Source organism: Talpa occidentalis, unplaced genomic scaffold, assembly GCF_014898055.3.
Source record: "Talpa occidentalis isolate TD23 unplaced genomic scaffold, MPIMG_talOcc4v2.1 talOcc4.7, whole genome shotgun sequence".
NCBI lineage: Eukaryota > Metazoa > Chordata > Mammalia > Eulipotyphla > Talpidae > Talpa > Talpa occidentalis.
Genome location: NW_023605083.1, coordinates 134,660,038 through 134,671,676, shown reverse-complemented (window position 1 = coordinate 134,671,676; position 11,639 = coordinate 134,660,038). Strand labels below are relative to the sequence as shown.

The following is an 11,639-nucleotide window of genomic DNA, read 5'->3' as shown; positions in this document are numbered from 1 at the left end:
TCTTCCTCGCTCCAGTGTCCCAGCCCCGTGGTCTCCAGGCAGGGCCTGCACCGTCCTGGGGGGCCCGCGGGTGGGCGTGGCCGTGGGTGCCGGTGGAGCTATGTGACTGGGCAGCAGGGGGCCCCTGGGGCAGGGCCCGTGTGGGTGCCCAGCCACGCCAGTGCCCTGTGTCCCGAGCTCTAGGACCTGATTTTCAGGTCTTGGTTTACAAGGGCTGATGGTTTTTATTATTTTTCATCCAAAACCTTTAATGACAAGGTAGGATCCAGGCTGGCTCTGTGGCTGCGGCTGTCCCCACCTCTGCTGCGTGTCTGGACTTAGGGCTGGCTGGGCGGGGCTTGGGCCCTTCTGAAAATGTCCTGGTGCTGGCGAGGACCAGAGGGCAGGCTGGGGACTGAGCATCGGGGACGCCCAAGGTGGCAGGAGAGGATCCTGCCAGGCTCTTGGAAGTGGTCGTGCTCAGCTGCCCACCTGCAGTGCCCGCCAGCAGCCTGAGCGTCTCAGACGCACCTCATCGTCCCGACGGCCAAGCCATCTTCCTTTCTGGTCAGGAACTTCATCTTCCGGGTCATCAGGGAAACAGACCAGTGGCCGGTTGGCTGACACCATGACCGGCCTCTTCAGCACAGCAGGCCGGAAGCGAGCGGGTCCACACAGACCACGGGCCGGGAGCCCTGTGCCGTGACCAGCCACCTGACAGGCGTGCGGTCTGGCCCCTCTGCCTCCAGCCTCCGGCCCTCTGTGGCGGGGTGGGCGGCCTGGCAGCTGACACGGCGGGCCTCCAGGCAGGGTGGAGGGGGACGGCAGGTGGGGGCCTGTCCTCAGGCCAGCCAGGTAGGCGTGAAGCAGGGAGAGCTGGGGGAAGAGACTAGATGGAAGATTTGAGCCGACTCTGTCCTGGGCAGCCACTTAAGGGGTGGTGCCAGAGGGGCAGGGGGCTGGCTGGGAGCCCACAGTCACTAGATGGGTGGCAGGTGTGGTAACGCAGCCACACCGAAGATCTGAAGAGACACTTCCCTGGAGAAGACGCACAGTGACCAGCAGCACAGGAGGCGGCGCTCACCCGGCTGAAGGGAGACGCTCCAGGGGCCCTGAGGCCACTGGCCCCTGAAGTTCAGCGAGCACTGGACGAGGGAGCCGCGAGCTGCGGGGCACACTGGCTGGCACCATGGGTACAGAAAGCAGAGGGGAGGAAACAAATTCTGTAGGGTCCAGTTGCCCCACTTCTGGGTATCCACCCCAAATACAAAAACTCTGGCTTGAAGAGATACCTGCACCCCCAGGTTTATTGCATCACTGTTCACAGAAGCCACCTCAGCGCCCGCTGGCAGGTGCAGGCGGAGATGTGGCCTCTGTGTCGGCTGGAATACTACTCAGGCATGAAAAAGAGGCGCTGCCATGATCAGGGGCTTGAAATCTAGAGCTGACCTGTTCTTCAGAGCAGTACCCCAATCCCTCCATGGAGGAGGTGAGGGCCACCCCGTCCTCCATCTGGTCTCCCACGATGCGAGGGGAGCGGAAGGCCCAGGAGAGCTGGACCACATGCGTGACTCGAGGCGAAAGCTCAGGGAGTGAGGCCCTGCTGCAAATACGCGGCTATATTTGATGTAACACTTTTTGAGTTTCTTGTGATTTTTGAAATTATATTTTCTGACTTCAAATTAAAATCCCCACTTTTTACAAGTTAGAAAGTAAAGATGAAATCCTGCTGTTTGTGACCACCTGGATGAGCGGAGAGGGGCGGCGCTCAGTGAAATGAGTCAGACACCGCAAGGAACACACCATGTAATTTTACTCAAGGGCTATAAAGAAACAAAGGAATGAATAACACAGAAATAAACCTTGAGATGATAACTGCGTGTCCTGTGGTGGTGAATGCAGCCACACAGCAGAATAAGGGTGTAACCCCAGACAGTGTTTCAATATGACGTGCTCCCTGGCCAGGGAGCTACCCACACGGCGCAGCAGACCTCTCCGGTCTCCCCGCTGCTCCCCTCAGCAGTGTGTTTCAGTGGATCCGCCTGTTCTGCTCCCCACTCTGTCTCTGGTGAACCCTCTCATCCCCCGCCCCTCTGGCCTGCACCCCAGCTCTTATATGCAAAAAAAAAAGAAAAGAGTAGGGGTCATGGGAGAGTCCAGGGGGGAGAAGCAGACTTCCAGGCAAGAACCGAATTCAGGCATCTGGGATCTGGGGACCAGGTGGTGGAGATGGGGTGGGGTAACGAGGGTGGGGCTCCTTGGGGTGGTGAGGGTGGGCGAGGACACCCAGCGCCCCTGCAGTGCAGCGCCCCTCGGCCTGACCTTGGGGCCCCGCACCTGCACTGCTCCTCTGGTGCCTGGAGGGGCCCTCACATGCCCCCCCACCGCCCGTTCCCCACTTCTGTGGCAGCATCGCCGGCTCCCCACGCTCAGGGCTTGCCGTCTCAGCAGCCTGTGACCAGCTCTCGGTCAGGGGCCTGGATTCTGCAGAGCTCCTCCCCCACCCCAAAGGAAGGGCAGGAAACGCGGAACCCACCGAAATCAGCGCCTCTCCATGCCGCTGTCGGCTCCTCCCCCCCCCCTCCTGTTTCCCGCCTCAGGCAAGGGCAGAGCCCCAGGGTCAGGCCCAGTGGGGGAGCCACCATCCCGGGGGCTCAGACGGCAGCAAGACAAACCCCCGAGCGGTTAGACGGGGCGGCCAGCGGGGAACGTGGCCACTCGTCCCAGTTCCCAAACAGGAGTGGGTGTCGCAATCACCAGGGGTCATGCAGACGTGGGGTGCTGGGCCTGGTGTCCCACACCCTGAATCAGCAGGTCCAGGTGTGGCCTGGGAATGTGCTGCTGGGCAGGGCTTCCCCTTGGGGACCACGGCGGGCCCTGCTGACCCCCACCTGGGCGGGTGCCGCGAGCACTGGGCGCTGGGGGTGCCTCCGCTGCGGGCTGGAGTGCGCGCTCTTGAGACCAGCCTCCTCCACCCTGGGGACCTTCTCCGTCGTCCTGTCTGCCTCCCGCTCCCCCATTCTGGCTCATGCACACATTCAGCGGCTGCCATGCGGAAAGGCCCCTCGTTCCTGCGCCCGCAGCCGCCTGGCCTCGGCCGGTCCCGTCCCATGAAGCCCCGTGACCGCCTCCTGCCCTCAGCGCCCTCGGAGCCTGGCCCACAGCTGAGGATCCCGTCACACTTCGTGTTTTGGTTTGTTTTTTTAAGATTGATTTATTTATGCATACAAGAGCTGGGGTGCAGGCCAGAGGTGCGGGGGGCGGGGTGGGAGGATTCCCCAGAGACAGAGTGGGGAGCAGAACAGACAGACCCACTGAAACTCACCGCCGAGGGGAGCAGCAGGGAGACGGGAGGGGTCTGCTGCGCCGTGTGGGTAGCTCCCTGGCCGGGGATGGAACTCGGGCTGCAGAGGCTGCGGACAGCTTCACAGGGCTGAGACTTAACCCCTGCGCCACCAGGAGGCCCCCCTCACACCTCTTGTTGGGATTTGACATGGCTCACTGCCCCCCCAAAATGTTTATCTGAGGAGCACAAGACACTCTAGCCGCGCCCTGCTCCGCTTCCTTGTTTCACTCGTACACGGGGCGATGGCCAGCGTTTGTCTGACCGCTTCACACCACGTCGTCCCCTGAGCTCCTCCCCGGCTGTCAACGCGGCCTCTCGCCCTCCCTTGCAGCCAAGCCTAGTGCCAGGGTGTGGACGGCCAATCCCCCTGACCCGTTCCCCTGACCTGTCCCCCCGACTCTGGCCCCTGACTGGTCCCCCTGACCCAGCCCCCGACCCATCCTCCACCGCGGCTCTGAGGGCGTGTCCGTGTCCACTGACTGCAAATACGCGGTGGTCAGCGTGGTGGAGCATGTCGTGCTTTGAGGAGATGATTGCGTGGCCTGTGGGCAGTTGCCCAGGCGGGGCTGCTGGCGTGTGTGGTCTTTCGGGGTCATTGAGGCCCACGTCGTCGTGCCTGCTCCCACCCCGCCCTGGGTGCCCGTTCGAGCACGTGACAGGACCGGACACTAAATGCCCCGGGCAGTCGGGCCATCCCTCCCGCCGGTGCTCGGTGCTGAGTCCTCTGCCCACTCGGGCCAGGAGCTAAGCACGGGGCAGAGGCGGCTGCGGGGGCACGTGGGGCGCTCGGGGCATGACTTCTCCCCGCAACTTTCGCGACTGTGTCACCCTCGTGAGCCCGGGGGACAGTGGGGCGTCGGCAAGTTGGAACGCACCCTGCGTGTCTCTGCTCTCACTGTCAGAGTCAAGCCCTGTTTAAGGGAGCTCTCCCTGCCCCCCTCAGCGAACGCCCCTGCTGATTTCTGTTCCAATGACCACAGGCAGGTACCCGCTGGCCGGCACCAGTGGCCACCGGCCAGCAGGGCCCTGTGCTCAGGACCCACTAACCCTTTGCTGAGTGAGTGACCCAGAAAGCTGCCTAAGGAAGCCTCTGGACTCGGCTCAGGAGACCTCCGGCGCCCAGGCACCCCTCCCTTAGCTGCAGCCTCCTTTCAGCCCCAGCCTCGGCCCTCCCCAGCCCCCTGGGGTTTTCCTGAGTGAAAACATTTCAGCCAGGCCCGGCAGGGATGGGGCACTAGCTCCTGTATTTGAAGTGGGGCCTGCAGCGTGTGGCACGTGGCCAGTTGTCGGGGGGGGGGCATGTGGCCAGCTGTCGGGGGGGGGGCATGTGGCCAGCTGTCGGCGGGAGGGGAGGGGATGTTCGGGGACAGCGGGATGTAATCAAGTCCATTACAGACAGATTGCAAGAGCCATTCACATGCATAAGAAATTGCAAGCTTCAGAAGAATAAAATCTGGGGGGTTTCAAAGCAAGACAATGGCCCGGGCACATGAGCAAGCTGGCCTGTGGGCTCCTGCGGGTGACGGGCCACCGTCTCCCAGAAGCTCCTCACCCCTCCCGGTGCGGACGCAGGAGGAAGGCCTGAGTCGCCAACAGGCTGTGTGGCTGGGCTGGGAGGGGGAGGAGCTGGCCTCTAGGAAAGCCGCTTCCCCCTCACCATGGTCCTCGGGGAACAAGGGCCCACAGAGGGATGGGCAGGAGCGGCTCTGGCCCAGCTCTGCAGGGATACTTCTGGGCCCTGGCACTCCCCTCGCCGGGCAGAGCTTGCACCAGACCTCATAAGGTAGCAGCTCGGACTTCTAAGCGGGGGTGCAGGGGGGCGTCCTGGTGCTTTCCTGCAGCTCCAGGGCCTCAGCCACACCCGGAAACCCGCGTTGCCATGTGCTGCCCTTGACCCTGCTTCACAGGTCCCTGCAGCACCTGGCCAGGGGCCCCGATATGAGGCCTTCCCTTTCCCCCGCCGCTTGCACCTGCTGCTCAGCACCCCTAGTGTCTCCCCGACTTTTGATGGGAGAAGGGAATCTAGAAAAAGGATCCAGATGGATTGCAGACATTAGGGAGAGTTCTAGAAGGTAACCACGACTCCCCCTCGGCACAGGACCTCAGGCTGAGGCCCTCTGAAATCATGTATCCGGCTTGTGTTCCTGGGATGGCGAGGGCCGCAGACCCGGGGGGCATAAAGCAGCATGTACTGGCTCATGGTTTTGGAGGCGGAGCCTGAGCTGGAGGTGTGGGCGCTGTGCTGCTTCCAGGGGCCGGGGTAGGGTCCTTGCCGCCTCTGGCAGCTCTGGGGGCTGCATGCTCCTGGGTTGTGGCCTCGACCGCTTCCCCCGCCCCCAGCTCAGTCTTCACGTGGCCTCTCCTTTATCCCTGCCCAAATTTCCCCCTTCTCGTGGGTCATGGGGGTAAGGACACCCTAATGACCACCCTCTTCACTCGACCGCCTCAGCAAAGCCCCTAGTTGCAGTAAGCCCACAGTCCACGGGGCCTGGGCTTAGGGCTGTGACATGTCTTTGGGAGGAGGTCCAGGTTTGCAAGCAGAGGCTGCATGAGTAGGGCGGACGCAGAGGCGGGGCCTGAGGTGTCTGCCCAGGTCACCGGCTAATCAGTCCCTTGGACTGAAAGCATTTCCTTGCTCATATATTCCTTTTCCAAGACAGGAAACTGGGGTTTTTGTTTTTTTTTTTTGCTGTCTAGAACAACTGAGAAGTCCTCAACAAGTTGTGAAAGTCTGCTAAGCCGGGGCACACATCCCCTGGTACCCAGACCTCCAGGGACTTTGGGGAGCACTGCTGGGCTGAGCTCTCCTGCAGCTGCCCCAGCGTCCAGGGGACTCCGCAGAGGTCCTGACGCGCCCCGCGTGCCGAGTGATCAGGGCCCCTTTCTGCCGAGATGTGATGCTTAGGGCTGGCAACGCGCCCAGAGCAAGCTCACACTCTGGGGGTGACTAGCCAAGTGCCATTTTCCTTTATGCTTCTAAAGAACACAAAACAAGTAATGCTTTCACATGGGGAAAAAAAAAACCACAAAAAACAGGGAGGAGAGAAAGACAAGGCAGGGTCGGTCCTGCCCGAACAGCACAGGCCTGCGCCGCCCACCCCAGGTCGTTCCTGTCGCCTCGCGTGTCTTTCAGAAGGAAATGGCTGTGCAGAGCCGCGCTCACGGATTTATGTCTTTGCAAGTGGACAAGTGCAAGAGTGCAGTGGGGGTGAGGCACGCCAACCCCGCCCGGAGCCTGGCACTGCCAACTGGCCGGGCACCGCGGGAAAAGCCAGCGCGGGGCCCAGCAGACGTGGCAGGGCTCCAGACGGCGGTCAGGAGACTTCTGAACTTCCACTTTCTTTTCTGACTGGACTGAAACCCCCAGAGATCAGGGGTTCTCCATGGAGTTTCTGAGGCAGTGCCCTGTGCAAGGGGGGGGTCACTTGGGGTCGGACAGAGAGCAGTTGGGGCGTAGGGCTGCCCTTGCAACATTGGGATTTTCCATTTTGCCACGAAGAAAAAGATCTTCAAGTCCCCCAGCGTTTCTCTTTTTTTCCCATCTTCTTGCCGCCCCGCGAGCAGTTACTCTAGAGGGCCCGGCAGGTGGGCAGCGGGCGGGTGGGGTTTCCTAGCAGTGGGTGTCGTAGTGATGAATTCTGGCCTTTTCCCCGGGCAGAGGAAGAACAAGCGGTGCTCCAGGAACGGTGAGGTCAGGAGAAGCTCTACGACTCATGCATGAGCCCCAGACCTGGGTCGCCCCATACAGTCTGAGCCCCGGTTTAAAGACCAAGGGCTCCTTTTCTGCACAGCCGTGTCCATGTCTGTGACACAGACAGCATCGTCCCTCAGCAGGCACAAGCTTTTGTGGCAAAGTCCCCAGACAAGGGGGCAGGGCAAGGAGGGGAAGAGGCAGGCATTCGAGGATGGCCTTGGGGAGAGAGACCAGCTGGCCGGCTGCCCGGCCTCGGAGAGGAGAGCGCGAGGCCCGGCCATGAATCTTGACAGGGAAGGAGCTGTAAGCGGACTGGATGATGCCTGCAGCGGCCAGCTCGCTGGACTGGATGCCTGCAGCGGCCAGCCCGCTGGACTGGATGCCTGCAGCAGCCAGCCCGCTGGACTGGATGATGCCTGCAGCGGCCAGCCCGCTGGACTGGATGCCTGCAGCGGCCAGCCCGCTGGACTGGAGGATGCCTGCAGCGGCCAGCCCGCTGGACTGGAGGATGCCTGCAGCGGCCAGCCCGCTGGACTGGATGATGCCTGCAGCGGCCAGCCCGCTGGACTGGATGTTGCCTGCAGCGGCCAGCCCGCTGGACTGGAGGATGCCTGCAGCGGCCAGCCCGCTGGACTGGATGTTGCCTGCAGCGGCCAGCCCGCTGGACTGGATGCCTGCAGCGGCCAGCCCGCTGGACTGGATGATGCCTGCAGCGGCCAGCCCGCTGGACTGGATGCCTGCAGCGGCCAGCCCGCTGGACTGGATGATGCCTGCAGCGGCCAGCCCGCTGGACTGGAGGATGCCTGCAGCGGCCAGCCCGCTGGACTGGAGGATGCCTGCAGCGGCCAGCTCGCTGGACTGGATGCCTGCAGCGGCCAGCCCGCTGGACTGGAGGATGCCTGCAGCGGCCAGCCCGCTGGACTGGAGGATGCCTGCAGCGGCCAGCCCGCTGGACTGGATGTTGCCTGCAGCGGCCAGCCCGCTGGACTGGAGGATGCCTGCAGCGGCCAGCCCGCTGGACTGGATGTTGCCTGCAGCGGCCAGCCCGCTGGACTGGAGGATGCCTGCAGCGGCCAGCCCGCTGGACTGGATGCCTGCAGCGGCCAGCCCGCTGGACTGGAGGATGCCTGCAGCGGCCAGCCCGCTGGACTGGAGGATGCCTGCAGCGGCCAGCCCGCTGGACTGGATGTTGCCTGCAGCGGCCAGCCCGCTGGACTGGAGGATGCCTGCAGCGGCCAGCCCGCTGGACTGGAGGATGCCTGCAGCGGCCAGCCCGCTGGACTGGAGGATGCCTGCAGCGGCCAGCCCGCTGGACTGGATGCCTGCAGCGGCCAGCCCGCTGGACTGGAGGATGCCTGCAGCGGCCAGCCCGCTGGACTGGATGCCTGCAGCGGCCAGCCCGCTGGACTGGATGCCTGCAGCGGCCAGCCCGCTGGACTGGATGTTGCCTGCAGCGGCCAGCTCGCGGCGCCTGGGCTGGAAGCCTGCCGGCCTCTCTACCATGGTCATTTGCTCGGTAGTGAATGTCCGCCCCAGGGGCGACGGCCTGAGGGTGCCCGGGGGCCCGCAGCCCGGGCCCGGCGCTGACCACCGGCCCTCCCCAGAGGGCAGCACTGCAGGGGCGGGGCTCCGGCGGGGCGTCCAGACACCGGAGCGAGGCCCCCCGCACCCCCCGCCCCTCGGGACGGGCGCGGCGCCCGGGGAAGGGGCCTGGGGGTCTGGGGGGCCGGCGCCCGCGACTGCGCTGCTGGGCGGCTGCCCGACGGGGCGACGGGCGACGGGCGACGGGCGACGGGCGGGGCCCACCCGCGCCCTCAGCGGCCGGACGCGACCCCGGGGCTGCGGGAGCTGCGGGCTGCGGCGCCCCCGCGCGCTGGCGACACCCGAAACCCGCGGGGCGGCGGAGGAGGGCGGGGGGCGCGCCCTGGGCTCGGGGGCGGGCGCTCTCGTGCGCGCGTGCGCAGGCGCGCCCCGGGGCGGGCCTCAGCTCGGGGCGGGCCTCCGTGGACGCGCGTGCGCAGGCGCGCCCCGGGGCGGGGCCTCAGCTCGGGGCGGGCCTCCGAGGACGCGCGTGCGCAGGCGCGCCCCGGGGCGGGGCCTCAGCTCGGGGCGGGCCTCCGAGGACGCGCGTGCGCAGGCGCGCCCCGGGGCGGGGCCTGGCTCGGGGCGGGGCGCGGCGGGCGGGCGCGGCGGGCGCGGCGGGGGGCGGCGGCGGGCGGGGAGCGCGCGGGCGGCGGGCGGGCGCCCCGCGGGAGGCGCGGGGCCGGCGGCGGCGCGCCGGGGGCGGGGCTCGGGCCGGTGGAGGCGAGCGCGGCGGGACGCGAGGCCGAGCGGAGCCGGCGCCATGGAGGAGGACGACAGCCACGGTCAGTGCCCGCGGCGCGCTTCCCGGGCCGGTCGGCGGGGCTGCGGCCGGGGCGCCGGGCTCGGGACCGGCCTCGGGGGCCCGGCCGGGGCGGGCCGGGCGGGCCGGGCCGGGCCGGGCCGGGCCGGGGGGGCGCGGGCGGGCTCTCGGGGGCGCCGGCCCCGCGGGCCGCCGGGCGTCGGGCTCGGCTCTCCGTCTGCCGCCGGCGCCGGCCGCGGGTCCCGGCGAGTGGCGCGGCCCGGCCCGGTCTTTGTTCCGCCGGCGGAGCGCCCGGCCCGCCCGGCCCCTGCGGCCCAGCGCCCGCCACCCGCCCAGGTGGGCCGCCCAGGTGACCCGCCAGGTGACCCGCCAGGTGACCCGCCAGGTGGGCCGCCCCGACCCCCCCCCCACGCTGACCGAGGCCCCCGCCCATCCCCAGAGGAGCGGCGGGGGCGCCTGCAGGTGCGGGGAGCCCCGGGGCGCCTCCCTCCGCACAGGCCACCCGCGGGGCGCTGCCACCAGCAAGTTGACAAAAACTTCATCCCTAGTGGGGAGCGCCTGCTGCCAAGAGCTGGAAGTTGCAGGGGTGGCCAAAGGCGGTTTGACATGTTTCTCTCAGGTGTCCCCCTTTTATTCTCAGGGACGATGCAGGCAGGGGGTAGACGAGAGCTGAGCCGGCTCCTCGGGGTCCGTTGCTGACCCAGCCTGCCGGCCCGTTGCCGGACTCCACACACCCAGGGAAGGAGCTGGGTGGGGCTGTGGTCACCTGCGGAGACCAGCGCCCTGGTTTTGTTTACTGTCTGGGAAGAGCCGCCGCTGGGGAAGAGCCGTGGTTGTGATCACGACTGTTCCTGGGCGGCGGGTGGGCCTGCTGCCCTCAAGACCCTCCTGGGCAAAGCCCATGCACCTGCGGGGCTGGTGACCAGCCCTGGGTGAGAGCAAGCAAGGAGTGTGTGGCTTTTCTGTTGCGATGGAAAAGTCCCCCCCAGCTGGCCCCAGGGGATTTTTCGGCCCCTCCAGACTTCTCTCTGTGGCCACCCATGAGGAACCCCAGTTTGCCTCCTGTGACCGCCTCGGCTGGACCCCCGGCCAGCCCGCGCGGACTTGGTGCTTGCCGGCCCCTGACGGTTGAGACAGGAAGCTGCCGGGCTGGCTGCCTGAGCACAATGGCTGCTTTGCCACCAGGCGTGACACAAATTGAACTTGGAAGTGGGGCATGAAAGCAGGGTGTGCCGCTTCCTGTCGCGACTCTAACAGATTAGCACCAGCTCGGGCTCAAAACAACACCTGTCTGTTGGGGTTGTGTCCTTCGCGAGGCCAGAGTCGGTCTGGGGGCTGGAGAGCAGGGTGTCTGGGGGGCCGCACCCCTCTCTGTGCCCGCCCTGTGTCTTTCCCAGCTCCTGCAGCCCCAGAGCCCTCAGGGCTGGCAGCGTCCTCTTCCTGCCTGACCTCTGCGCCTCATTGGGATCTGGTGATGACACTGCACCTGCGTCGCCCGGCCTCGTGGCTTGTGACCTCATTCCTGCCGTGGGAACTCCCCTCTGGCCGTGCGGGCTCTGGGGCTGGGAGGTGGACGTTGAGGGCCGCTGCTGACGCGCCTGAAGATGAGAATTTTGTTCCCCTTTAGACATTTAAGAAAAGTCATTTTCTTTTTATTTTGAAGGAACCAAAGAGGCTGAGTTGAGGTCCCCCACCCACCCTGTTGACCTCACGGCAAGTCCCCGTGGCGTGGGATGGCCGCAGAGGACGGGATTCCCACTCGCCTGAGTCGGCTGTCCACTTCTCACGGGGCTTTTGTAGCACGTTTACCTCGAGAGGAGAGAGCTGTTCAGGTTCCACAATTTAAAAGAACGTGGTGCCTGGCTCGGGAACAGAGAATACGCCTCTCCCAGCCAGGCTCCCACCTCGTGTCTGACCTGTTTCTTTGGAGAAGTGGACCGTGGTTTGCCAGTTGCCCCTTTGGTATAAAACAGCCGTTGGCACAATCTCGCATATGCCGAGGAAACAGAAGGCCTCTTAGCCTCTCAATTAGAGAGAATTTTGAAAGCGAACACAGGGGCGTCCTGGACGGCGTGCCCACCCTGTGTGCGCCCAGCAGGTGCCCCGCTGGGCAGGGGCCGTCTCCCACGGGCTTGCCTGCCTTGCCCGGGTGCTGGTGCCAAGGCTGCTAACTCGCTGGACAGGCCCCGTGCGCTTCCCAACCTCTGCGCCTGGTGTGGTGAGGCGAGCAGGTGCGGGAAGGCTGAGCAGAAACCACTTGGGCGCCTATTTTTCTT

At 65.6% G+C, this 11,639-nt stretch overlaps 1 protein-coding gene across 1 annotated transcript in view; it reads left to right on the top strand.

Moving 5' to 3' along the window:
• Window positions 1-9,323: 9,323 nt before the first annotated feature.
• CYTH1 (cytohesin 1) overlaps window positions 9,324-11,639 on the top strand; it is a 34,065-nt gene continuing 31,749 nt past the window's right edge. The window contains exon 1 of the mRNA XM_054688931.1: window positions 9,324-9,385. Coding sequence (XP_054544906.1) covers window positions 9,364-9,385 — 22 coding nt within the window. The 5' untranslated portion in view covers window positions 9,324-9,363. The remainder of the gene's footprint in view (window positions 9,386-11,639) is intronic.